Source organism: Apteryx mantelli, chromosome 14, assembly GCF_036417845.1.
Source record: "Apteryx mantelli isolate bAptMan1 chromosome 14, bAptMan1.hap1, whole genome shotgun sequence".
Classification (NCBI taxonomy): domain Eukaryota; kingdom Metazoa; phylum Chordata; class Aves; order Apterygiformes; family Apterygidae; genus Apteryx; species Apteryx mantelli.
In genome coordinates, this window is record NC_089991.1 from 36,911 (window position 1) to 64,423 (window position 27,513).

At 49.5% G+C, this 27,513-nt stretch overlaps 1 protein-coding gene across 1 annotated transcript; it reads right to left on the bottom strand.

The window, feature by feature from the left end:
* Positions 1-22,886: 22,886 nt before the first annotated feature.
* EGR1 (early growth response 1) lies at positions 22,887-25,801 on the bottom strand. The gene is made up of 2 exons (XM_067304917.1): positions 25,478-25,801; positions 22,887-25,174 (listed from the first exon to the last, which is right to left on the bottom strand). The coding sequence occupies exons 1-2, from the start codon at positions 25,710-25,712 to the stop codon at positions 23,877-23,879; spliced, it is 1,533 nt and encodes a 510-aa protein (XP_067161018.1). The 5' UTR covers positions 25,713-25,801; the 3' UTR covers positions 22,887-23,876.
* Positions 25,802-27,513: the final 1,712 nt, after the last annotated feature.

Genomic DNA, 27,513 nt, shown 5'->3' on the forward strand with positions numbered 1-27,513 from the left:
AATTTTATGTTAACGTTCTCCTTAAGCATTGTGCACAGCACAGTTATCCCAGACCAGCCACATTAACAGAGTCCTCTTGCACGCACAGAGACTTCTAAGAGGTGTCTCAGAAAAAAAGAGAGAGAAGTCCGTTTGTCATCTGTGCACCCACCCGTCAACATTCTTCACCGAGAAGTGCTGTAAATTCCCTTTTCTCTAAAGCAGGACCGAGTCAAAGGGGAGACACAGATTTCCCTCCCCCCCATGTTTATTAGAACACATCACTGCTGTGGGCACTGGGTCTGGGAGTGGTTTTAGGATTGTTTGGGGCTAGGGAACATCAGGCTGCTGTGCCACTGCTGGAGACATCCAGACCCCTGTGCAGCATACGTGCAGCTCCCCTGTGCCTGGGGAGCCGTCAGAGGCAACGGAGGTCCCATCACCACGTACCACACTGGGGAAGCCCGTGGCTTTAGGGCAGCTGTACAGGAGGGAGCAGGGCTTAGCGGGGCTTTCAGTCAGTCGGTGCCCGCGTTGTCTGGCACCCACAGTCTGTGCCTGGGGGTGGGGGAGGCCTCCGGGTGCCTGGGAGTGTCGTTCTCCTATCCATCTTCTTGCTTGCCTAGCCACAAGTCTCAAGGAAATAACCTGGGGCTGCACTAATTGTACCTGACTCAAAGTGGCCTTCAACCTGCTGGGTCCAGAGGTTTTAAACCTCCTCGGGACTCACCAGCACTCTCAGGAGTGCCTGCCGCAATAGGAGCCGTCCTCCCGCGGACGCCGCGCCACAAGCCCGCTCCAGGGCCCGCCTGCCCCCCTCCCCCCCCACTCCTCCGGGCCGCGTCCGCAGGGGCGAGCGCACGCCCCGGCCCGCGATGGGGAGGAGCCGGCGCCCTAAAGGCGACACACGGAACAGGGAAAGTCCGACCCGCGTTCCAGCACACCCTGCCCCGCGCTCGCGGCGCGGCGCCGGGCCCCAGCCCCCCCCTCGCCCCGCACCGCCGCCGCCCCGTACCGACGGCCGCAGCGGGCAGGACACAGCCCGCCGCCACCCGCTCGCCTCACCGGGGCCCCCAGATCCTCGACTCCGGGCGGCCTCGGCCCTCACCCGCCGCCGCCGAGCGAAAACGCCCACCCTGCTCGCCGCCATGCTGCTCCCCGCTGCCGCGCATGTGCCGGCCGCCAACGGACCGCCGCCGCAGCGGCCGCCCGGCGCTCAAGCACCGCGCATGCGCCGACTACGGACCGGCTCGAGCGGGAGGGGCGGGGGGAGCGGTAGGGAGGCGAGACCCGCAATGGCGCCCTCGCGTGCTCGCGGCGCGGCGCTGCAGCCGGCCGGCTCACGCGTGCGAACCGCAGCCCGCCGCGGCCCCGCGGGGCTCCCACCGAGCAGCGAGCGCCCCGAGGCTGCCCGTGCCCGTGCCCGTGCCCGTGCCCGTGCCCGTGCCCGTGCCCGTGCCCGTGCCCGTGCCCGAGAGAGCGGCGGGGATCAGCGAGCAGGCTCTGGTGCTGCCCCGGTGAGAGGGCACCGTGGAGCGGCTCCGAGATGGCACTGCCCGTCCCCGCGACACCAGGAAGCACCGATAAGGAACAGCGTTCTGCGCTACCGGGCTACGAGCACCGGGGAGGGGCGACGAGCACGGCCCATTCGCGTACCCGTTGCCGGAGCACCGGAGAGTAGCGGCGAACACGGCGACCGGCAGCGCGCGTGCGTGCGCCGGCTGGCTGCGGTATTCTTTGTACGCGGGGGAGGGCAGTGGTGGCTGCAGTACTGGCGCGTCGACACCCGAGGGCAGCAGTGAGCCGGGAAAAACCAGTGCGCATGCGCTCGCCTTACGGGTGCAGAGCTGCGTATTCGACACTCGAGGGCAGCAGTGAGCGCGGCGGAAGCAGTGCGCATGCGCGCGCGTTTCGGGTGCAGTATTGTAATGGATTGTCATGACTCGAGGGCAGCAGTGAGCAGCTCGGCGTCAATGCGCATGCGCAATCCCGCTAGGTGCAGTACTGGCCCGTCACCTCCCGAGGGCCGCAGCGAGGACGGCGCCCTTTGTGCGCATGCGCAAGCCCGCTAGCGGTGGTGGCGGGGCCTCGTGTGCCTCCCTGTCTGCCCGACCCTTCCGTTTGTGCCTCCCCGGCCCTTTGGTACCTCCCCGCTGGGCTCTTCTGTCCTGCAGACGGAGACGATGGTGGGGACTTTACACACACCCCGTGTCCCAGAGGTGGTGGCAGCACCAGGCACAGCCACATCGAGGGGTGCTGGTGGGGTGCTGGCAGTGCCCAGACCCAGTGCTCTGGGTGAGCAGGTCGCAGGGATGGCGCAGCTGACCATTGCCTGCAGTCAGTGCCCAGGGGAAGATCCCCAGCCAGGGCTTGCCTGGTCCTCATTGTTTTATGGCAAGCATGCTTGCAGCTGCTTCCATCTGGTTAGAGAAAAGAGCATCATCATGTCCCTTGTTCCAGCTCTGCTCCTGACTCCTTTCCAGTAACTCCCATTGCAGTCTGCTGCTACCAGAAAAGTCATGGATAGGCTGCTATAAGAAATATAACCCTCTTACTCAGGACTGATGGGAAGGACCTTTATTTCACACAAAGCTTTAACCTTTCCTCTGCCAGCTTTCTGTTTCCCCAGATACAGTACCCATATAATCATCTTGGGGTTGCACTACTCCTCCCATCAGGATTCTCTTCCTCTTTCTCCACTCTCTAAGGAATCTCAGTAGCTAGTCCTCCTCTTCCTGTCTTGGCATGACTGGAACACTGGGCTATTGACTGCTCTCAGCTGCTTCCTGCAACACTACCTTAGCCTTAGAAGCACATCCACCATGCTCTTCAATATTGGGTCAGAAAGGTGTTTCTTTTCTTTTCTTTTTTTTTTTTTTTTTAAACAAAGTAGAGAGAGAGAGAGAGAGAAAAGAAAAAGGAGAAAAAAAAAAAGGTCATTCCTGGGAAGAGCATATGTATACTAACAAGCACCACACAAGGTAGGTCACGCACAATGAAAACACAATCTTTGTTTTACACTCGGTTATAAGACAGTTAAGACAAATGCCACAAACAAATGAAAAGTTTTTTTTCAAAGAGCACAAATGACAACTGGAAAATAGCAGCCTCTGAGACAGACAGAACCTGTAACCAGCCAGTACTTACATTTGGTTCACAAACCTGAACGATGCACAGCAGCACATCCAATAGGCTGAAACAGTACAAGGGGATTCCCCTCTCTTCTCCCTAGGCAAGGAAGCTAAATTAATATTAGTCTCATTCAAAAACCAGAAGAAGAATTTTGTAAAGTCCAGCTGTCTCCACCTTTCCACTTGGAGGCAAAATGGCCCTCAACTGTTTAATGATGTTGCCATGGAAGCAACTGCCCCAGCAGATTTTAGGATCTCTGTTACTGAACATTTTCAATAACCGACAACACCGATGGAGGGAATGGTTTTACTCCCCCACTTCAAGATGGGAAAATTTTTCAAGAAGACACCTACCCCATTTCCTTTTCCTCAGTGCTCCAGTTCTCTCAAACATCTAGTCCAACATCCTTGTTAGAAACTCATTAGCTATGCACAGCTTTTGTGGTATATTCACTTTATATTTGCACAAAAAGATAGTATTTCAATAACAGCTGTGATAATAATGACTTTGCATTCTATAACTGTGTGCCAAGGTACAACTTCAGCCCTGGAAATTGGAGACATTACTGCTCTTTACTTCTCTCAGGGAACTCTTTGGTGTCCCAATTATATGTTTTTAAGCATGGGAAAAAAGGAAAGGTGTGCTTGGCTGTGAAACTCAGCACACAAGCACTCTTTTTTGCTGCATTAAAATGTTTTGAAAAGCACTACTGGATACAGTTGGCAGCTAGTGGGGAGTCATAATACATTGTTTTGTGTAATCAGTACTACAAGCAGCCAATGCTTCCATCTTGTTTGTGGGGATCAGTGGGGACTAGTTTTAGGTGCTTCCTTCTCCCTTCTTTCCATCCTCCTCCCCCATTTTTCAAACACATATTTGCAAAGAAAAGAAACATACTAAGAAAGATACTATGAGACATACTATGAAACATAGAAAAGAAAACATACTAAGACTGGGCTCTAAGTGCTATAAGAATCATCATTCTAATCTATCATTCTAATAAAAAGAATCTATCAATCTATCACTCTCTCGGCACCGCCGGTGGCTCCTGCAGCCGTGGCAGTATGTGGCGCTGCACGCTCCCAAGTTGGGGCTCACTAGAGTGTCAGCCCAGCCAGGTCAACAGCGAGTGCGATTGGAGCTCTTTGGGTTATCTTTAAAGGCTCAGATCAGCTATCTAAACTACTTGTTGTGAAAGGGGGGTGTTAACACTTTCAGACAAAACTAACTTTTCAGAAGATGGACTGGATATAAGGGTACTGGAAAAATATAAAGATGAGCGCTCCAATTTTAGTTAATGCTAATATGAGTATTTTCTGACTTTTTTTTTTTTTAACTTCCCACTTACATCATCTTAATATACCAAATATAGTAAATATACTGAAAATTCAATTGGGGAAGTAAAAAAAAAAAAAGTGGGACAATACAAAGAGCATAAAATAGTTTTATTTAACCTAATATTCTGGGTAAACTTCACAGCAATACGTGACTCAAGTATTACTAAAGCAGTGAAGTTACAGAAGGAACTCAAGAGTAACACAAGATTAACACAAAAGTTAAAAAGCAGATACAAACTCAAATGCTAAGATGAGATATCCAAGTAATGTTAAAGGTAGAAAAAGACATTCCAGTATGTAGTGAGAACACCTGCAGAAGATCTGGCGAGGAGTCAGCAACTGGCAGAGTACATGATAGCAGCCCCAGCATGTGAAACTACACACTGACCAAATTCCTGTCAGGGCCAGGCATGCATGTTCTGTTTTGTCTACAATGTCTAGCTGCTTCCTGGGCAGCAGCTACCCAAGGTTAGCACAGCTCAGATAAGGAAATAGTTCTAGTAGATTGAAGGGGCCCTTAGGATAGAATGAGTCAAGTCCCACCTGGGCATCTCACCCATTTGTCTGACCCGTGCCTCCAGCAGCCTCCCATTGGCAACTCCTCCTCACAGTTCCCAGGGCTCCCCATACAGTCTGTAGTGTAAGCCCTTCATTAAATCTATCCTGTTTAACCCCTTATGAACCTTGAGTGTCTCTCTCCGCCAGTATCCAACCCTCTCTTGCCCGCCTTGCAGTCACACAGTAAAATGGCAAGATCAAGTTTTTAAAGATGTGGCCTTCCAAAAGTCACAGGGGAAGGAAGGAGAAAGCCCCCCCCTGCACACACTGAATACCTATGTTGTTCCATCCTAGCACCAAAAGAAAAAAACTAAAGCTCCATCAGTTCCCCTGCTTAGCTGTTTCCCAACCTTATATCCCACTAAGAATTTGATTTACTGAAATAAATGAGGACTGAAGGCAAAATAACTAAAACAGGATTCTAGTGCAGACTTCTAATAAAAGTTGATAGCTTGCTGTTTTGTCATGTGTTCACATTCATCGTGTGCTCTTTTGTGTTGCCTCAGGGAACTAAATGCGCTACCTCATTGAGCCAATCAAGTCAAACAGGTCATAGGAGCAATCGGCCGTTTCTCTCTCTCCAGAGGTTTCCAGAGCTCATAATCAGTGCTACTCATAGCCTTCCAAACCTGGAACTGACACTGCAGAAAAACACCTGTAGCTTCTTGCTAAAGCACCATGGATAATAAAGACAAGGGAAAAAGCCGTTCTCCTGGATCCATACAAGACTCAGGTACCACATAGTACTATATTCTTACTGACAAACCTGCCTGACAGATGGAAAGTGTGCCAGCCCTCCCTTATCCACCCTGCCCCATTTGCCTTTCACAGGACTTCAGTGCTATTCTAAAGCAGAGCTCTAAAAGTCAGGGCAAATTCATAATAGCATCTGAATTAAAGTTGCATCATTCCCAACTCTCCCTTTAGAACTCTAAGTCAGTCACCAAAGGATCTTAAAAAGAAATCCTTGGTACTGTTGCCTACATTAGCTCATACCTGTAAAGTAGTGCCTGGAGATCTGAACTAAACCCCAGGTTAGATGTAGCCACTAATCCTGCTTTTATCTTTTCATCAGTAGAGGAAAAGCCTTTTGGTGCTCTTCTCACTGCACTCTTCCCTCCTCATCCACCTATCTAAAGCATTCTTAAAATTGCTGTAACACCAAGTGATAGCCTAATCACCAACTAAATCATGCCACACTATCATGCAGATTCTGCAGAGCCCAGTCACTTCCTCCCCCCACTACTGAACTAATTCTACATGAACAAAGATGCTCACTTTCTACTGAATCCTATAACAGATCAGACTTTCACTTGACCTTCCACTTCAGAGGAAGAACATTTTTTAAATCATTTTTGAAACTAACACGGTGACATGTGATTTATATAAACACTACCCATCGCAACAGGCTGCAAGCTCACTACTATTTGAGATGAAGATTCAAGGGGCTATAATCAATTCTTTTGTACAAATGACAGCTACACAGGAATCAACAATCTGTCATTGAATACTAGGAATTACAATGGACAGAAGGGAGGAAAAAGCAGAAATAAAAATCAGAGTGCAGTTATGTTGCTCTCTTTAAATCTATAGACATCTGCATCTTGAATCCTGTCTGCAGTTCCAGAGTCTCCATGATAATAAGGCGGTATTAACAGAAACAGCTAGATGCCTTGCTGCAGGAAGGACCAGAGGCTAGGAATTTGCATGGTTTTAGCAGTGCTACACACCTGAATCAATGCTAGGCTTAGCCCCTGCAACTAGCCTGAGACAGACCTGTGGCACCAGCCAGGTGTTTTGTGGAATAGGAAAAGAGAGGGACTGACTTCAAAGTAGGATCTTAATGGAACTGAAGGAAAGGCAGGAGGAACCAGTTTTGACATTTTTAACACTAAAGCTGCTTTTCCATGTTTTCACCCCACATGGACCTATTCCATCCAAAGTCCCCTTAAGGCAATGGACAAAGAAAAGGGGAGCTGGAGAGGATGTGCATCAGAGCTGAATCCCAGCATTTCTTACTCATCTCCTCTCATATAGTTACCTCCTGAGGAAACCTCCCCCCCTTTACAACCTATGTAGAATAAAGCAACAAGGAGACAGCATGGACTAGTAAAAGGACTGAGTCAAGTACCAGATTAGCATGGGAACCGTAGGCTCATTGTGAACTGCGCAGGCTAACAAGCCCAGATGTAGGAATAAGTCATGAGCTCAGGGCATTTCTTTGTAATGCGTCTATTGCTGTAATGGATCGACTAGTCATACACCCTTATTGTTGGGTATATCGGTATTGAGGGTTTCTCTTCAAGTTTTCCATATCATCTGATATTCCCAGGGAAAGCTGTAGCCCACCCTTTTGCACAGCAGGCACAGGAAAGTTTTAGTGAACTAAATCATTATGCTATTTTCTATACTCACAGGAAGGTAGTGTCAAGCACCACAGGGGCTCCCGTATTCACCCGTAACTCCATAGAGGGAGGTGATGGAAGTCCCATGTGTGACATCTCCTGCTTGTGAGCAGGCCAATACATGTATCCTGGAGACTCAGTCAGCCATTTCAAGCCTACTTCCTAAGTTTTGTGGCCTGTTTTTTATTGCTCCCATGCTGCAGGCATGAAAGCTGTACCCCTTCCCTCACTTCTGCCTATGGTCAGCACAGCTCAGAGATACTGACAGTCTGAATGCAGTTTAAAAGCCTGCACATACTTCAGCTGTGCCCTAGGTTCCTGATGGAGTCACAGCATTCCCTGGCAAGTCTCACTTCCATATCTGAACAGCTGCTGATTTGTCTGAAGTCAGTGTCCCTCCTTCCCAAATGCCTGCAATTTGTAGGCTTTATGTCTTCATTGATGGCCTGGCCCACTCCTTCAGCGGCAAGCATACAGGGTTTAAAGACATTTTTGTAAAACTTTTTCACCCTGAAATTCAAGTATCTGAGATTAGGGAGTAGTGCTGCTGTGTTACTGCTCCAGAACATTCTCTGCAAGTTTTGTGTATGTTTCTGGGCAAAGGCTGGAGGAAGCTGTCAGAAGGGGAGTTGTTCTACAGCATGCCACATAACTAATCTCAGTTCCTGGAGAAGGAACACAAAGCTCTTCGGTGGGAGATAGTTCTGGGAGACTAGCTGTCCCAGGAAGGGGGCTCAGATCTTCCTTGTCCTCCCTTTCCTAGGGAGCTCAGATCATTCCCTTGGTGCTGTTCCCATGTTACTCTCTCTCATCCCCTCCTCTCCCAGCCTGCAAGAACTGTGCGTGGTAGGTATGCCATTCCTTTAATTCCCTGAAGGGCAGCTGTGAGTATTCACCACTGCCACACCTTCTCTGCCTGTGCAGGAGGGCAGCAGGATGTCCCCAGGGAGCATGTGGACAGTTAGAAGTTCTTGAGTACTATATGAAAAGTGTAAGTGGACCAAAAAGCCAAGGTCTCAAACTATAAGGAAAGGAAAGATTTGCTCCTGAACAACTGCTCATAGGGCCTCAAGGAAATGCACCCAGTTCTAAACACCCTGGGAGCTCTGTATGGGCTGCAGATTAGAGATATGGAAAGCATCACTCTTCCCCCCACCCCCAGCCCCAAAGAGAAAGATCATCTTCTCAGCCTGGCTCAGTAGCAGGGAATTTTAGTATCTATCCCAGATTGTGGAACTCATCAAGAATTAGTGAAAATTAAACTAACAAAATGGAGTATTTGCTGTATTACTACTCAGTAGAACCCCATGAACATCTCCCTTTGATGGCAAACTTGAACAGTTTTGACAAACTTTCCCATAAAAAGTCTGCTTTGATACTTCTGTCATTCAAAATCTAGCTCCACATATGGCCATCACTTCCCTCCAAATCTAGATTGTAGAATTAAAATATCCTTTGTCTGCCAGCACAGAAACACTGTAGCTTCAAAGTAGAAAATGTCATTTCAGAATTCATTATAACAGAGACAGTGACAATTCCTGATCTTGCAAACATGTTTGCCATGAGAACTGGCTGTACTAGTTTAGGGTTGTTCGAATCAGCCCTCCTCCCCCCCCAACCCCCCAAAAATTTTTGAACTACATGAAGTGCTAATCCCCCTTCAGCTGCTATCCCACCCTATTCCAATTTTCTCTCTGGATCAAGATCACAGCCTAGAACAGAGCATTAGTAGCCACAGTAAACTCTCAGCGTGCTCCAGACAGCTGTTCTACTTCTGGCTTCCCTTCTAGAGCCACATCCTGGTCCAAAGAAGAAACACTAAAATTAAGAGGAAGCTGTAAGGTATGGTTGCCTATATTAGTTCATACCTGTAATGTGCTGCTTGGGGACTAGGAAGCTATCACCTAAAGCACTTTCTATAACTGACAGCAGACCAAACAGTCAAGTGTTATCAGATGACACCAATAACATCTTTACAACACACATCACCAAAAATTCTTCAGATTCTAAAAAACAGGAAGTGTTTTTGTCTTTCCCCCAGCTTTTTTTTGTTTGTTTGTAAATGATGCATCCATGCTACATATTGTACAGTGGGGTTATGCATACCATAGTACTACCAAACCTTCTCAGCAAAGCTCAGGACTCTACACAGAGCTGTTATCACTTCAAGAGTTGCCCCCTTCACAGGCTACTATCTGCAAAACATGCAGTAAAACAGCTTCCTGAAATCCATTTATTTTTTCTTTAATCTTGCTGTGCTGCTACTACAGGAAGACCTGTTGTAACACCACAGGCAGAAATATTAGCTCCTTGGTTTGGACATCTTGTGACACAGCTCTAAAGCACCATGGCTGGCTTGCAGAAGATAAACTGTTATACAGAATTTTGTTTTGCAAGAGTAATTTACTTTAAATTGCTGAAAACTCAAACTTTAAAACACACAAATATCTTCTATGAATATGAAAGTAATGTATAACTTCAAATTAAAATTTGATTTAATGCAAAAAGATCTGTTTTTTTTTAACTAATTTCCACCTGGTAACAAAACTCTATCATTATATCCAAAACTATGGTTAATGTATATGTACAGTACAACATGGAAAAAAGTTTCTGTGAATGCCCTCATGTTTTCTCTATTGCGTGACAAACACCACACTTAAAGCAGTGGCTACTAGAGCTCCGTGCAGGACAAAGAAAAAGAAGCTGAAGGTTACCTAATTGCCTTCTTTTTCCATCTACTCGGCTAAAAAAAACCCCAAAAACATAGCTTTCAGATAAACATAAAGACTCTGAACACAATTTTTCTTCAAAACAACTCGACTTAAAATTATTTAGAATTGTCTGTGTTTAGTGAGCACAGGCATATATAGTTCACCATCCAGATATTCTGCCTGACACAGACCTGGTTATTAATTTATCCACTGCAAGTGTTTAAATCATCTAGCAGAAGGAATCCAGAGAAACCCAAGGTAAATTCTTAAGTGCTATGGATGAAATTCATATCCTATGACAAGAGCAGTGCTATTTTCACTTCATAACAATTTAAGTGATGTATAAGCTTCATGTCTTGTCCTCATCTTCCCCAGAAGAGATTCCATCATTAAAGATAAGCTCTCACTACCGGACAGCTAAACCATCTAGCAAAATTACTGGCACAACACAGAAAATTGTAGCAGAGGTGGTATGGTTATACAGTTTTCTGAAGTTTGGAGCAAATTAAAAACAGGGGTTTTTTTCCTAATGCAGAAATGCCTTCTGCAATCATAAAGTGTTATCTAATTCATATACTGTATTTTTTCCAGTTGTGTCCTTTAAACTGCATTTAGAAACCTAGCTAGCGCTCAGATTCTCACCTTTCTGGTATTGTATGGGAATTTGGCAGTCAAATAGTTTTCCATTATGCTCCCAAATACATAGATACAGCCAGGTCTGTTCACAAGTACTCACTGATGACAGAACACAGCCTCCTTTAAAGACAGCCTTTCTGATCCCAGTTTCTTCCCACTGGACTTCCTTCAGGTGTTGAAAAGACCTGTAAAAGGCCAGGTATTCCCAGAGGTATGGAGCAATCTTGACTCTCACAGATGCATGCAGGTGGTGCACACAAACATGCAGGCAAAGAAGCATTAAGAGCACTTTTTGTCCTACCTACTCCAGTGCACAGAGAAGGTTTAGTGTTTTTTTGTGCCTTCGCCAAATATTGGAGGCAGCTTGACTAGTACTCCTTAAAACCAGACTACAGAAGTGTGAAGTTTACACAGTGCCTTACAGTGCACTCTTCATTCTTCCCTTCTGGCTGTTGCCAACTGCCAGCAGGAATGAACCATGAAAAGCCATGTCAAAAATAGAAGTTATAAACTTCATATTTAAGTCATGTTCTTTATGTTATGCTTCAAAGATCTGCATTCCAGCATTTGTCTCCATGCACCCTGATCACCTATCCTGTGTAACAGCAGCTGTTTGTTAGTGCGATGATTAGCTAGACAGAACTCAAACCGATGCAAAGAAAGATGCATCCACACTTAAGAATGAGGTACTCTTAATTTCAGTGAAGAAGCCGTAGTGCAACAAAAGAGAACATCCTGGCAAAGGTGCTGTCAACAGCCTGGTGGCACACATGCTTAAGATGACACAGGTGAAGGAAAGTACTGACAGAGGTGCTGCAGCATCTCTGAACAGCTGAGGTCTCCCTCCATCTAGATGCCAAGGCTGGCATACACAGCACACATAACAGCATGTATTTTTTCCAAAGAGGTAGCATTTTGACAGATTCCTACTTAGCTGTCATGGATTAAGCACTGCCCACAGCTACAGGTATCAGAAGGGAGACAATCTAGAAACCACTGCTTATAGTGTTGAAGCCTTTGGCTCTTCTCTCAACTAACTGGTAATTTGCATTCACGTCAATTAACACTTGATGGAAGTTATGCCGTCTTCTCAGGCTCCCAAAAGGCTTTTATTGCAAGACTTGTTTTAACCCAAATGCAAGTAGCAGTAATGGGGAGGGGGGAGGGTAGAACTGTCCACATGACTCCCTCACTGTGTTGCTTGGTCACAGCCATCACAAACATCACTACCCATCACAAAAGTCACATTAGTTTAAATCTCAATTCCTGAATCCATGGAATTATGAAAGCATACCCACATTAACTAGAAAGTAAAACAAAAAAAAAAACAACAAAAAACCTTTCTAATCCTTGCGATTTCAGGGAGGAATTGGGAAGGAGAAAAAAAAACAAAAAAAACCAAAAAAAACACACACACCACACACACAAGAGCCTTAGCCTCAGATTCCAAAAGGAAAGTGAAGAAACCCGAACTGGGCAACTTTGAATGTCTTCTTTGAGCTTGACATGATTATTTTTATGCTCAAGAGTAGACATATTGTTACAAGGAAATTTAAGGACGAATAACATAGGCATTTCCAAACAAGAATAGCCAAGTTGTTTTTGTTTCTAAACATAAGGTGGCAGCATAGGGATACTAGTGTCTGAAGCCTATTAGCAGCATCTTTGAAAAAGCTGAACAGCTCTGTTGCAGGAACAAGAGGGTGACCCAACCAGCTCTCTCTGAAGTTTAGAAATTATTGGAAGTCTAAGGCCTACACAGAAGAATAGCTTTGAGCATAATTCTTTCATCTGTACCGCTCAACTATGACTGCTCTCAAAAGCCATCATAAGCTACCACCTTCCTAGAGGAAGGGCACACAATCCCTGTCATTTTCTGTCCTGCCACAGCAAAATGGGAAAGCGTGCAGCATCAGCTTTCCAGGCATTGCAATCAGATAGCTGCCTTTCGAGTCCAGATGAACAGATGGCATGGATTAGAGTGACTTTACCTCTCCTCTGCTTAGAGTTACAATAGTCCATGCTAGAAAAGACATAAAAGCAACCCTCCACCAAAAACAAACACACACACACAAACAAACAGGAAGACATTTCTTTACACCTAGCATTCCCACTTCAAAAAATGAAGCATGTTCCCTGCTTCTGAATGCTTGGCTCTTTCAGACAGAAAAGCTTATAAACCTCAACTTGCAAGAATATCGTGAGTTTTGATATTTCTAACGGAATTTATATGCATTTACACCTTGCCAAATTGTATTTAAGCAAGAGAACATTCTGTATTAGATCAAGAAAGATAATAGCAAAATCTGTAGCTAAGAGGAGGAGACATTTGGTTCTGAATATCTCTAACTTTACTCATTTTGGGAAGAACTAATTTTGTGACCAGCCCTCTCTCCTCTAAAGCTGATTTCTGCTTTAGAACTATTTTATAAACCTGTTCACCTTCTCTGATGATTAAGGCCAAAACCTTCACTGTGCTGAAGAACTTCAGTTATCACAGTTTGATTATCTAAATGACTTTGATGCAGGACTGACACGTGTGCAATGGGGAAATAAATGACGATGACAACTCTCTGAATCATCCCCATCACCAGTACCTGGCAGAGGGGTTCCCAACTATTGCACCAAGGGCAATTCAGTTACCAGCCCCAGGGGCACAGGTCACAGGCAGAGCAGGGTTCCCAGGAAAAAAAGTATCTCGGGGCCAAGAAACTCAGCGAGACCATTCGAACAACGATACCTTCAATGATAACAACTGGAGCTGGCAACCCCAGCGCTGTGAAAGAGAGGAAAGCCTCTGGTAAGAAAGCATTAGCCTGATGACAGAGAATGATTCTGGGGCAGATCCTCCCTGGGAAGCAAAAGCTTTGTCACAGAGGATACCACAGGAGGACAGGGATGCTGTCACAAGGGAGAGAGGTAAACTACAGTGATGTGCAATCTGATTTCAGCAATATGACTACCTAGGATTATGACTTGTCAGCCAAGTGCAGAAGAGAGGAACAGGAGGAGTTTGGGGAGATTTTTTTGGAAGTGCTAGGGAAGAAATATTAGTCTTCACTTGTGTGGATATCAAGGACACAGGGGAAAAAAGGTAGGGGAGAGTTTTTGGTGACAAAGCTTAGACTAAAATACAAAATTGAAGGCAAAGGTCTCCCTGACAGTTTTATTTTAAGTGTTCTCACTACCACACAAAGGACCAGACACACTGAGTGACCATGCACGCTTAAAAAAAAAAAAAAAAAGTGCAAGGAAGAGGGATTCCAAATCACTAGGAACTACAGAGACATTTAAAATAGAAGGAACCTATAGAGGAGGCATGGCCTTCATCATAAGCCACATGCAATCAGTCTGCTGACATTTACAAAACAAACAAAAAAACACCACACACAAGAGTTTAACCTAAGAATTACAGAAAAGCCAACAAGTGTGAAAAAGGGCATAGTCTGGGGTGACGCATACTGTAGAAGTAAAGATATAAAATCTTTGTATTCCTAAGTAAAGCCTAGGGTAGCAGTCATCAAAATGCAAGAACAGCTCAACATTCTTGCAAGAGCAGCAAAACCCCAATATCTACTACAATGGCTCCCAGCTTCAAAAAGGGATTTAAACTTTATTTTATGTAAAGAGAAACTAATGGGGCAGCTAGAAAAATAAAATTATTTTCAAGTTGCAGGGAGAACATTTAAAGACATTGTATCAGAGACCATATATTATCACCTATTAGGACAGGTTAAGAAGAGATCCAAAATAATTATTCTGATGGGAGGAATTAAGATATCCCTCAAAAAATGGAAGTTATGCTCAGAGGCAGAAAACAGAAGTGGCCACAAACTTTCACTTTAAAGCACAATACCACAGGCCAGAAAAATAGTTTGAGGAAAACAATTTGCAGACAGCATGAAAACTGATGAGTATTTTCTCAGCCATGTGAGGAACTGGAAGACTATTAAAGAGTTTGTAAGGCCAACTGATGGTCAAAACGTAAGGAGGCTACTGAAAGTGGATTTTTGCACCCATTTTACTTCAGGCAAATTTGGGAAAGTTCCTGTGCCAAAAAGCTTACTTCACAGGAGCTGCATCACAGAATATTTCAAACTGAAGTGTCTGTGGGAAAGATTACAGAAGGGATTAAGCCAGCAAAATGAATAGCAACCGGTCATGAGACCATATGGTAACCGCAAGTGTAATAGCTGTGGTGTTCCACCTCAGTACAGGGGACTGGAAGGTAGCATACATAACACTAGTTTTAAAAAGGTTTCAGAAAGCTTCAAGCTTATAAATCCTTAACTCATTCCAGGCCCACTGACAGAAGCTATTCCGAAGGTTAAAATTAGTGAGTACATGAATAAATAGTAAGTGCAGAGAAAGAGCTAGCACAGTTTTTGTAAAGGGAATTCATGCCTGAAAAATCTTTTAGAATTATTTGGAAGAATCAGTGAGCATACCGACACAAGAGATTCAGTTGATATACTGTATTTGGATTTCCAGAAGTTGTTCAGTACAGATGCTCAGCAAAGTCTCTTAATCTATGCTGCATGGGACAAGAGGAAAGGTTGTGCCACAGAAAAGCAATTAGTTAACAGATGGAAAGAACTGGGATAAATGGTTAGCTTTCACAATCAGGAGAAATCACCCACAGACTCATGCAGGGATCTCTGCTGAGCCCTGAGAAACTTACTGTATTTACAGTGGATTTGGAAAAGTCAGGCGAATAGCAAGGTGACAAAGAATTCTGACAAAATTATGTTCTGAGTGGTTAAAAAAAAAAAAACACTGTAAAGTTGCTGCAGGGGCTAACAATATTATGGGAACAGATAATAAAGCTGCAGATTAAATTCAGTGTGGATAATGTATGTAACAAACACGCAGGCACAGGGATGGGGGGATAACGATCCAAATTACACATTGCATGATGGTCCCTGAGAAGCCTGTTACCACCCAAAATAGATCTTGACATAATAATGGGTTTAAAAGGTAAGTTCCTTGATCAAAAGCCAAATAGAATGTTTGGAAGTACTTGGAAAAGAATAGAGAACATAGAAGGAAAAAAAAAAAAGCACACAATTACACGACTATTAATCCAAATTGTTGCTTCTTCATCCTGAATATAGTATGTAGTGCAGGCCTCTACCTCTCAGAAACCAGAGCAGAACTACACAAGGTAGAGAAAAGGATGATACGAGGTACAGAACACCCGCTGTACAAAACAGACTCTGCTTCTTCAGTCAGAAAGAGAGGAAGCAGGGGAAGGAGTGATGGAGGTCTGTAGGGGTTATAGAGATGGCATTGTTTGCTGTCTTCCAACAAAAGACTTAAGAGGCATCAAACGAAATTAGGAGGTAAAACTGGTTAATCTAGCAATTGTGTTCAACTGGTTAAGCCAAAATTTACTTTTCTGCTGAATGCTGTGGATGCTAAAACTTTCTAGAGGTTCAGAAATCACCCAGACAAAGTCACAGATGAAATCTGCAAAGACGCCGGCTCTGGCTAATTATAATTGTTAGTCACAGATCACAGTCACTGGAAACTGGGAGAATATTCCAGGACTACATAATCATCCTGGTCATATATTCTTCCCTAAGCATCCACTACTACCTCTGACAGTGTTCCAGAGACTGGACTTCTTTTGCTCTAGTATGGTAATTTTCCTAACAAGCATCAACAATATTTGCCTACTTAATAACTACTGTATTTTAATGTAGACAAACAAACAAACACCCCACGCACCACACCACACACATTGTATGTTCATTTCATGGCCCTAGAGAGCCCTGGCATACTACAACCAAAGTTACAACTCCTCAGGCAGCCTGGTTTTGCCCACAAAAGGTACTTCTCTTCCAGGCAATTGATCAGGAAATGAGAGATGTGTAGACTGTTTCTGCCATTAAATTCAATGCCTATAATAGTTGCTTCCCAGTGCATTTAAATATATCTTATAATCTTCAAATTTATTTATGTAAACAGGAGTTAAGAAGCACCGCTGAGACCCTTAATCACTAGAACCTTCCGTTCAAAATGCTGCTGCAGTAGATTTTCCTCAACTTTATGTCAGATTGCCAACTACATACAAAGATCTTTCCAGCCCAGTTCTCAGATTAATTAAGTAAAAACCTCTTAGATTGTTGTCTAAGAACCACTGTTAATGTTCTGTTCTAGGAAAGTTTTTAAACAAGACTTACTCATTGAGGGTCTGTTCCTTCATTTCTGTATGCTCCAGTGTATTTTCAGGTATTCCAAAGACTAACGTAGTCAGAACTGTTAAAAGCGGAAATAATCAAAATTAAACTCATTCAGTCCAGTGCCTTTGCTTTCCAGGATTTAGTCACGCCTTTTTCACTGCCATTTAGGCTTTACAAGTATTTTGAGGTATTCCCTGAGGCTGCCAGGACTAGAATTGCTAAACATGCGGCCAGGAAACACGGGAGCGCAATTCCAGTTCACTCTCTCGGCCCATAGGATACCACGTGCCTGAATACACCAGGCAGGTCGGTGACTCAGTACACAACCAGGCACGGTCACCTGAGGGCTATCCAGAGCTGTGTGCGCAAGGCAGTGCAGCAATTCAGATAGACTCAGTTTCATCGCTGATGATGTAACATGTTTTCAAGGGATTCTGAAGCCATCCCCTGAACTTACCAGACTGAAGAATAGCCACTGTCAGATAACGAATAATGCTCTGTCTGGTTAAGTTTTAAATTTTCCAGTTGCATCTTCACAAGAGGCTTAAAGTCTCCACTACCCTTTAAAGATCAGACCAAGCTTTTCTCTCCCTATGTCTCTAACTCTGATGTTGGCAACTCCATTTTTAATAATCAGCAGTTTGTTACAGGGGAATCCAGCTATCACAGTAGCCAGAGCAGAACAGAAATCAGGTCAAACTACTCAGGTCTGTCCTAGGGAGAGCACTGGATACAGAACTTAACCATTGATTGGCAGTGTTATTGTGTATCAATCATTTGTGGGCAGAGATTAAAAAAGTAGTATGAAAAGCCTACAAGTCAAGAAGATAAACCTATATATTCCAGGAGGGAGAGAGGGGGGGAAGTCTGAGAAGCACGTTTTAATAATGCATTTTATAATTAAGGAAGTTAAATGTGCATATTCAGACTATTACTCTGTAACCATCCTTCATTTTCATTACAGCCATGCCAATGAATGATCAGAAATTGGAGCCCACAATGTATACACATCAGCCTCTGTTATTAAAAAAAAAAAAAAGAGAGCGAGCGAGCTTCATTGATCAAGTCAAGACCATAAATCATTAAAGTCTATGAGTGAGGCTTGGATTTTTAAACATAAAGCCATTATTTTCACTATAACAGAACAGATAACCATTGAAAAAGTTGTTCTTCAGCTACAGATCAGATTTCATTCGAGTGCCTCAGAGCACTTTAAAGGATATAGCCTTTCTTCTAGGTGTCATTAGCACTTACTAAGGCTACCTTCAAAAAATGCATGCATTTAAATACATGGGAGGTTTAGTTCAAGGACCACACATCTAAACCCTCTCCATACATATATTACCTCCACTCTAATTCTCAAGAGTTCTAAGAGTGTACTAGACCACAAATAGAAAAATATTGAAAGAAACAGCCACTCATACCAAAAAAAAAAAAAAAACAACAGCCGACAAATACAGCCCTACTGCCCTTGTAAACAGCTTGCTTTACCAGGGGCCAAAAGCATTCCTCACGAGCCAACCACTCCAGCCCAGCCTCAGCCAAACTCAGCAGTGGTGAAGGTGTGCCAGGAGGCAGCTGAGACCCCTCCATCTTCTGAGGGTCCCTGGCGACCAGCTCAGGCTGCAAAGTTATGCTTCTCAGGGTTACTGGAGGTCTTCTTCAGGCCCACAGAACCAACCTCCCATAGTCCAAACATCAGTGAAAACCCCAGAAGAAAGGCAGGCCCACGATCACATACCTCTTTGCTCCAAAGCCTCTGTTTACATAGGGATGTCTGTTCTTCTTGGTAAGTGTGGTCTCTTCAGCCAGCCAGAGCCCGTGGCCTATTTAGCAAGAGCAATTCACAGTAACAACAGAAGTAGTATTAACACTTGCGTTCCACCAGTTTTATATGGATTCTTTAGTAGCATTTCCAGAATATTGCAGCAGAGCACAATGCGACAGGCCACACGGTATATGACAGGAGAGCCCGAGTTCTTTAGTTTGCCAGAGTTTTTATCCCCTTACATCTACAGCGAAAATGAAGAATCAGTTTTCCTCCTAGAAATGTTCTGAGGCAGGCAGTGTAATTAAAGCACACCACAGCCACCCAGCAAGCACTGCCCACGTCCCAGGCGAAGAGCAGCTCGCGGAAAGCTCTGCAGACAAGGCGCTGGCCGCCTCGGCGCTCCCCAGGCCAGGCGGCACCCACCACTTCCGAGGCGCGCAGATAAAGCCGCTCAGCCCCCGCCGAAGGGGCCGCGCCAGCCCCGGCAACGAGGACTGCCGCGACACGAGCGCTCCGGCAGCCTTTGGGCGCCCGGCGCTCAGGGGTGGAGCGGCGGCGGAACGACCCGGGCCCGGGCCTGCCGCGGCGCCGGCGGAGCAGGTGCGGCGCCGGCGTGGAGCCACCAGCCGAGCCCGAGCCCGAGCCCGAGCCCGAGCCCGGCCCCGGCCCCGGCGCGGGAGCAGGGGGCGGGGGGCGCGGGAGCTCCGCCCAGCGTGCCCGCCCCCCCGCGGCGGTGGCGGCTCCCGGGGGCGGCTCCGCGGCGCGGCCCCGGGCGGGCGCGGACAGGAAGCTCCTTTTTTGGGATCTCGGAAGCTCCGTAAAAGGAGCGAAGGAAACTCCATATATGGTCAGCGCGGTTCCGGCCGCCGCGGGAGCGGCGCTTCCGCTCGGCCTTGGCCGCCCCGCGGCCACGTGACGCGACCCCGCCCGCCGGCGCGCTCCCGCCGCGGGCGGGGGGGCTGTGGGGCAGCGCGGAGCGGCGGGGCCGGACCCGGCGGCGCGGCGCGGCGCGAGGAGGTGCGGGGCAGTGCGGGCCGGACCCGGCGGGGCGGCGCGGGGAGCTGCAGGACGGGCGGCCCCGGCGGCGGCCCGGCAGCGCGGGCGCCGCTCCGCCAGCGGCCGCAGCCGTCCCCGCGGTGCCTGCCCCTGGGAGCAGCTGGGCCGTCGCCAGCGGTGACGCACGGCTTTTCCTGTCGCTAATGGTCAGATCTGAAGTTTGGCTTTGAATCACAAACAGCTGCGGTTTAATTCAGCCAAACGGATCTTGGGCCACTGACTGGAAAGGCAAAAGGCCTCCGCTCCTCCCTGCTGTGCTCGCGTGTGCTCTGGCAAACCTGAGCCAGTACCAGCCAGCGGCAGCACCTGCCGCTTCCCCGGGAACAGCCTCCTTGCAGCTCTGCTCTAGCAGCAGTTGCCTCCTCAAAGGAAGTTTCTCCTTCTCAGCCTAGGGAGCAAACATTTTAAGAATCAAAAATTCTGTGCTCTTCAGACCAGCAACAAACAAAAAGCCTTAACCAAAAACGTACAGTCAGTGCACTTCTCAACGCTGAAATCTGTTTTCACATTAGAGGACAAAGGCCAGGGAACAAGCAGAAGTGAAAGACTGCACATTTTCTATGCTTTACTTTATAAACAGGGACAGCCAATGCAAAGCAAAAGTTGCAGCAGTGTTGACCAAATGCCAAAGTATGAAGTATGAGCACCTTCTAGGAAATTACACCAAAGGGCATTCCCAGGAAAGTGCCCCTCGTTGGCACATGTCAACACTTTTTACAAAATAAGTTTGTGTGTTTGTTCTCCCCAAAACAGGGGAAAACAGGGTTTTCCCATGGTATCAGGGAGCTTCCTGCAATGAGACTCGGCTCAGACCAGTCACCCCCAACTAGAAGGGAAGTGTCGTTTGCCAGCTTGCAGGCCTTACAGAGCAGCTGCAGTGCACTGGTGCCGAGCCCTCCATTTGCAACTTTTGCTGCCTTGCACTGATCAGCTCCACTGCCTTTCGGTCGGGGTTGCCGCAGGGCCAGCCTGGTTCAGTGCCTCGAGCCCCCGCAGTCGGACACTGCTCCGTGGGGGTGCCTGTGGCTGGTGCCCAGAGCTGTGGGAGGCCAGGTTTCTTCCAGCTGGGGGTGGGGGGTGGGGGTGGGGGGGCAGAGCATCCTTGAGAGGAGGCCTAAGGAGGTGACATGCTGGGAGGGAAGTGGGGCAGATTTCTGGAGGCCTCTGCAACTTGAAAGGATGTACCATCACAAACTGGAGAAACTATGGGGCAAAGGGGTCCAGCTTGGCTTTTAGCCAGAGAGAAGCCTTGCAGACCTCCCCCCATGCCCTGTCACTGCTGCCTTGGCACCCACAGGCCGTTCGTGTGTGCGAATGTCAGCCATATATGAGGAATGCGGGCTGCTGCTAGAAGGGTTGCTCTGACCTTCACTCCTGCATAGGCCCATGGTGCTGCCTGACTCAGTCCCCATTGCACATACCCCCAAGAGCAGCTACCCTCTTTTGCTGCCTCTCTAGACTCAGCAATTACAATCTCTGTTCATTTCTCTGTGATGTGCTCTGGCAAATCTGAGGCAGTCCAAGGCTCATTGGGTGCTGCACGAGAGCCTGCCTGGTCAGTCTTTAGTGCAATTGCAGTTCCAGTAGGCTAGACCAGGAGTCAGCCTCGACTAGATTAAACAACACAGCAACATCTGAGGCAGGCTGTGCCCACGGATCAGAAGAGGTTTGGGCTGGCTCCAACTGTTTGCTTTGCTGTTGACTTTGAGAACTGGAGTTAGGAGAAAGTTTTGTGGTTAGATTAACATAACATTGTTTGCTTCCTTCTTCAAGGCATTGCACTTGAAGGCCTTTATTCATAGTCTTCTCTCCCATAAGTGGATTTCTGTGGCATCTGACACAAGTTACATGGTCAGACAGTTACATGTTCAGCTTGCCCAGCCAATCTTCCTTGGCAGCAGCCTCTTGGTTTGAGAAGGACTAGCGCTTTCCTCTGGAAAGGCCCCGCAGCTCTTGTAACCTACAGAGCCAGCCAGCTGCAGAGTGGTGCTCAGCAGCTCCCAGCCCACACCCTGCGCTGTGGGCACAAGCCAGCACAGACAGAGCAGCACCAGCCCTTCCCCGTGCCTTGTCCCAACCCCCTGAGGATAGTCCTACCTGTCAGAAAAGGGACTGGGATTTACCAACCACTCCACTCTTACATAACCTCCAAATTGCTGCCATTTGCCAGGGGTGGGCAGCATTCCCAAGAAAAAGGACTAGCCCAGGTGCTCCAAAAGGTTGCAGTTTTTAGCCAGTGGCTCGCTGCCTCCTACAGAGACTGCTTGCCGGCTTACACTGTACCAGATGCATTCATCAAGGCTTATATTTGCATCCCAGCTCCTCACAACTCTGAACATCAGTGGTCTGTAGAGAGCCCTCCTGAAAGAACCAACACCAGGACCCCCCCCCCCCCCCGTACCTGCAGTGCCAGTTCTCTAGGCTGCAGTCTCCTCTGAATTTGCGCCATACAAATGGCATCAGCAAGGCTTCACAAAAAGGCACCAAGACTTGTAACTTTAAAAACAAAAACTTTTGCCACATGGGAGTGTCTCATCAGCCTATAAAGGCTGAAACAGCTGTTCTAAAGACTGTCAGTCACATGGGCTTCTATGCCCTGTGCTGTGTCAAGGAGGATCCTATCAAAGCCCTCAGCTGAGTGGGGCTATCTTCCATCCACCAGCCATTCAGATCAAGCGCATTGTATTTCCAAGCTCAAAACCACTCTATTATCTTGCCATCTCTCTCCTGGCACCCAGTTAGATTTCTGACTGCCTGTGAACACTCGATTGAGAGTCTAGTTTTCAAACCTTATTTTCAGCACTGAAACAGTTGTTTTTCTTTGGTTTTGCCCACATGCTTATGGAGAAGCTGGGGGGCTAGAAGAGAGGAATCATGGCTACTTCGCAAATAGCAGTTGATGCACCTAATGCAAGTGTGTGTCATCCATCCATACCTTTGCCAGCAACCGGACTCAGGAGTGCTTGGTCTCCTCTTTTTTTTTTTTTTTTTTTTTTAAGCAGGTATTTCTCCAAGAGGCAAGCAGTACCTGTTACTTCCCAGCCACTGAAGCCATCAGGGTTGCTGCAGCACAGTCTTTTTATGCAGCAGCTTAAAGAAAAATGTGAAAGTCTGCATGATTTGATATTTTATTTATTTTTTCTGAAGGGTATTGTACACCAAATAACCCATTGGCAGGAAAGCGCATTCAATGTGTTTAGAAGCCAAACAGTCACTTTCATTTAAACAAACACAATTACAAAGTAAAAATAAACCACAAAATAATGAACTGCATGTTCATAACATACAAAATTGCTGCCTACTCAGTAGGTAACTACAACATTCCAACTCCTGAATATATATATATATATATAAATTTACATTTTTTTGTAACAAAAATAGACTTTGAGAGTTTTTTTTTTTTTTTTTTTTTTTTGCTTACATTCTGTCCCCCAGGGCTTCCTCGTGCTCCCCTCCCCACCCATCCCATGTTCTCCCATACATTCTTTGAGTAACATCCCTTTCACTTTAAGGCAAGATGCAAAGCATCCATTCACATAAATGCATGATGTCAGCAAGGCTTCACAAAAAGGCACCAAGACTTGTAACTTTAAAAACAAAAACTTCTGCCACATGTGAGTGTCTTATCAGGTGATATTTACATAGCATCACTCTAACATGCTCAAATACAGTAAGTGCTGTTCCCAAAGAAGTTTGAAACTCATTACAGCATTGTCACTAAAATAGAATTAACATTTACAAAATATGGCCCTGCAAACTCCAAATAATACAATATGGATATGCAAAGATTTTTCACATCAATAGTACCTAAAGGAAAGCAAAACCATGGCACATGTACAATTTACATCAGCTATGTACTTAATCAAAGGTCCTTTCTCCCTAATAAAAGATCATTGTTTACGGGGAAAATTATACTGAACTTATATCCACAGTCCATGCAAGTCATTTGACAGAGATGGAAAACTTAAACGGTAGCTGTTTCAGGCAGCTGAAGTTTAAAAAAAAGTTAGGCAGCCTTGCTACGAATGGTGTTGGGGAGTAACCAGAGACTCCATGTCTGATAGTACCGACAGAAGAGGTGAACACTCCTGTTCCAGAAGGAGGGCTCAGCAAATCTCAATTGTCCTTGGAGAAAAGGTTGATGTCATTTCTGAAAGCGCTGAGGTCACTTGTGAGCTGAAACTGTTGGTGACCCCTGGCGATGGGAAGGAGGTGGCCACTTGGGTCTGAAAAGTGGCAGTGCCCGAGGGGTAGGTTGTTGCTATAGAGGGAGATGGGAAGGTAGTGTGTGCAGGGGAGGGATAGGAAGAGGGGGCAGGGGAAGAATACACTGCGCGTACCGATGAGGGGTAAGTGGTGGCAATGGAGGAAGGGTAGGATGTGGCCACAGAGGATGAGTAGGCAGGAATTGGGGAAGCGGTTGAGACCGGCGGTGTCTTTTCCACTTTCTTGTCCTTTTGCCTAAGGTGGATTTTAGTGTGTCTCTTCCTCTCATCACTCCTGGCAAACTTTCTGCCACAAATGTCACAGGCAAATGGCTTCTCCCCTGTGTGTGTGCGGATGTGTGTGGTCAAGTGGTCGCTCCTGCTGAAGTTCCGCATGCAAATGCGGCACTGGAAAGGTTTCTGTCCTGTGTGGATGCGGATGTGCCGAGTCAGCTCATCAGACCGTGAAAACCTCCGGTCACAGGACTCCACTGGGCAGGCATAGGGCCGCTCATGAGGAGGTGTCTTGCTGGGGCGGTTGGGGTATTTCCTCATCCTGCTGGGCTTGATCAGCTGGGACTGATAGTTAGTGTTGAGGGTCTTCAGCTCTTGGGAGCCAGTCTGGGTGGCAAATGCCTTGATAGTGGACAGTGGTGTGAGGGAAGGCTGCTGCGCTCTGGTCTCAAGGGTTGGGAAGGGCTTCTGATCAGCCGGGACAATGCTGAGCTCACTCTGTTGCTGAGGGAACAGGTAATCCGGGATCATTGGCACCTGAAAGTTGGTTTTAGCAGCTGGATAAGCTGGAGGCGGATACTGGATGGGGGCTCCAGAGGGGTTGGGAAAGGACTGGGTCTGCGGTTCAGGGAAAATGTCAGAACTGGAGTTGGGAAAAGTTGGTGCAGCTGAATAAATTGGACTGCTTTCGCTGGCTTGGGCAGAACAGCTCAGAGGAGGGCTCTGCGAGGAGGAGGATGGTGATGATGAAGAAGGCGCAGAGGTGGGAGGTGGGTTCGCCATGCCCACCAGCCCACTGACCAGGCTGAAGAGGGGCTCCGGCCACAGGGTGTTGCCACTGTTGGGGGCTGGCTCCAGGGAGAAGCGCCCTGTGTAGGTTATTGGCGGCAGCCGCGTTGTCTGGTTGGGATAGCTAGTTTCTGGCAGGGTTTTCTCATTATTCAAGGAGATGTCAGGAAAAGTGTCTGAAAAGAGAAGAGTAGTGATTACTTCCAAGAGCCGCTGCAGCTCCAGAGCTGCTGCCAGTGCTTCGCGAGCCTTCCCCATGCAGCGTAGCCCCAGATCCTCGCTTCTGGTTAATTAATAATTGAGTGTAACATATTGCAGCGCCGCTGGCAGGTCTCCAGCAGCAGCGAGCCCGGAGCCGCTGACGCAGGCAGGAGAATCCCCCCGCGCAGCCGCCGGGACGGAGCGCCGCTGCAGCGCCGAGCCCCGCGGGCGCCGCCGCCGCCGCGGCGCTCCCCGCCCGCCGCGGGGCCCGCGCTTACCTGCCGCGAGGTGCTCGAAGTGCTGCTCCCCGGGCTCCCCGGCGGCGCCGAAGCCGCCGCTCTCGGGCGCCCCGGGGGGGGCGAGGAACTGCGGGCCGCCGCCGCTGAGCAGCATCATCTCCTCCAGCTTGGGGTAGTGACTGTCCATAGCGGGGGGGGAGTGCGGGAAGGCGCTGAAGGGGTCGGAGATCTGCAGCGGGGGCAGAAGCTGCATCTCTGCCTTGGCCGCGGCCATGAGGGCGCCGGCCTGGGGCTCTGCCGGGTCGCGCCGCCGCCGCGGGCCCGGCGGACGGGCCGGCTGCGGCGAGGCGGCCGTCGCCTGCTGCCTGCCCCGCGCCGCGGTCGCCCCGGCGCTGCCCGCTGGAAGCGCTCGGCTCCCCGCCCGCCCGCCCGCCCGCCGGCCCGGGCTCCCCCGCCGCTGCCCGCTGGAAGCGCTCGGCTCCCCGCCCGCCCCGCGCCGCCCCTATATATCGGGTCCCACCGGCCGCGGCCCGCCCCGGCCCTGACGTACATGGCCATATATGGGAAGCAGGAAGCCCTAATATGGATGCGGGCTGGAGGACCCCGCCTGGCGTCAGCGCCTGGCACCGGGGGAAGCCGGGCGGTGGGGCCCCCGCCCGCCCCGCACCAGGGGCCCGGCGCCCGCCCCGAGCCTGGCCGCCGACGCGGACAGCGCGCCGCAGCAGCGCCCCCGGCCCCGGGGCGCGGGGTCCCCGGCCCCCGCCGCCGCCCGGCCCGCCGGAAGCCCCCGCCGCACTGTCCATATTAGGAAAGAGCCTTATAAGTCTCGGTTCCGGCGGAGCCCTCCCGCGCCTTATATGGCGATTCCGGCCCCGGGTGGGGGGGGCGGGGAGCCCGCGAGCCGGAGCCAGGAGCAGCCGGGCCGCGCCCGCCCCCGCGCCCGCCCCCGGCCGCGGGAGCGCGCGGCGGCTGCCGGCGCGGGGATCGCCGGGGAGGCCCCGCGCCGCTGCGGCGGGAGAGCCCCGCGCCCCCCGCCCCGCCCCGCCGGCGGCTCGCGTTCGCGGCCCCGCTGCGGAGGAGGCTCCCGCGTGCTGGCAGCACGCCGCCGGCGGGGCTGCCCGCTCCCGGCAGCGGGAATCCCTGGGAGCCCGCGGCTCTGCGGCGAGCCGCTGCGGCACCGCCGCTGCCCGAGCGGGAGGGCTCCGCCCGCGGCCCCACCGCGGCGGGCCGAGACTCTGCGCGCTTCCCGGGCACGGAGGGCGCAGTGCCGCACACAGGGGCCGGGCCGGGCCAGGCGGCGCAGCGCCGCGCCGCGGCAGCCGCTCAGAGCCCCGCGCTCGCGCCCCGGGGCCGCGGCTCCTTTCCGCCCCGTCCCCCGCGGGCGGGGGCTGCCTGCGCGGCCGCGCTCCGCGGCAGCCCGCGCTGTAAGTGGCGCTGGGCGCGCCCCGCCCGGGCCGCTCCGCGGCGCGAGGCTCCCCTGGCGCCGGGCCAGGCGGCACCGACGACGCAGTGCGGCCGCAGTGCGCCTGCGCGGCGGCGCCGGGGCTTCCCCGCAGTGCGCGGGGCTCCGCGGGCGGCGCCGGCGCAGCGGCCGTGGGGGCCGCAGCCGGGTCGGGCCGGGCCTGGAGCCCCCGCCCCGCGTGGCGCTGCGGGAGCCTCCGCGGGCCGCTCCCCCCCCCCGCCCCGAGGCCTTGGCCCTCACCGGCGGCGCAGGCCCCGGCGGGCCTCGACCCGGCCACGGGCCGGGCCGGGCCGGGCCGAGCCTCGGCGCCCCCCCCCCCCCCCCCCCCCCCCCCCCGCAGCTGCCGCCGGCCCTGCCGCGGGCGCCCGGCGAAGCCCGGCCCGGCGCTCGGGGCCCGGCCGCCCTCTGGCTTCCCAGGGGAGGGCAGGCGGTTGTGTGAACCACAGCGCCGGGTCCTGTTGATTTACGTCCAAGCTGCAAGCAGTGACAGGGCTCTGTCTGCTCACTTGTATAGCAGCTTCACACCTCCCCTGTGTACTGCGTTAGCTGCCTTGCTATCTTTAGGGCCATGTCATTTCAGTAACGTTGTGCAGTGCCTTTCGCGCTAACACAT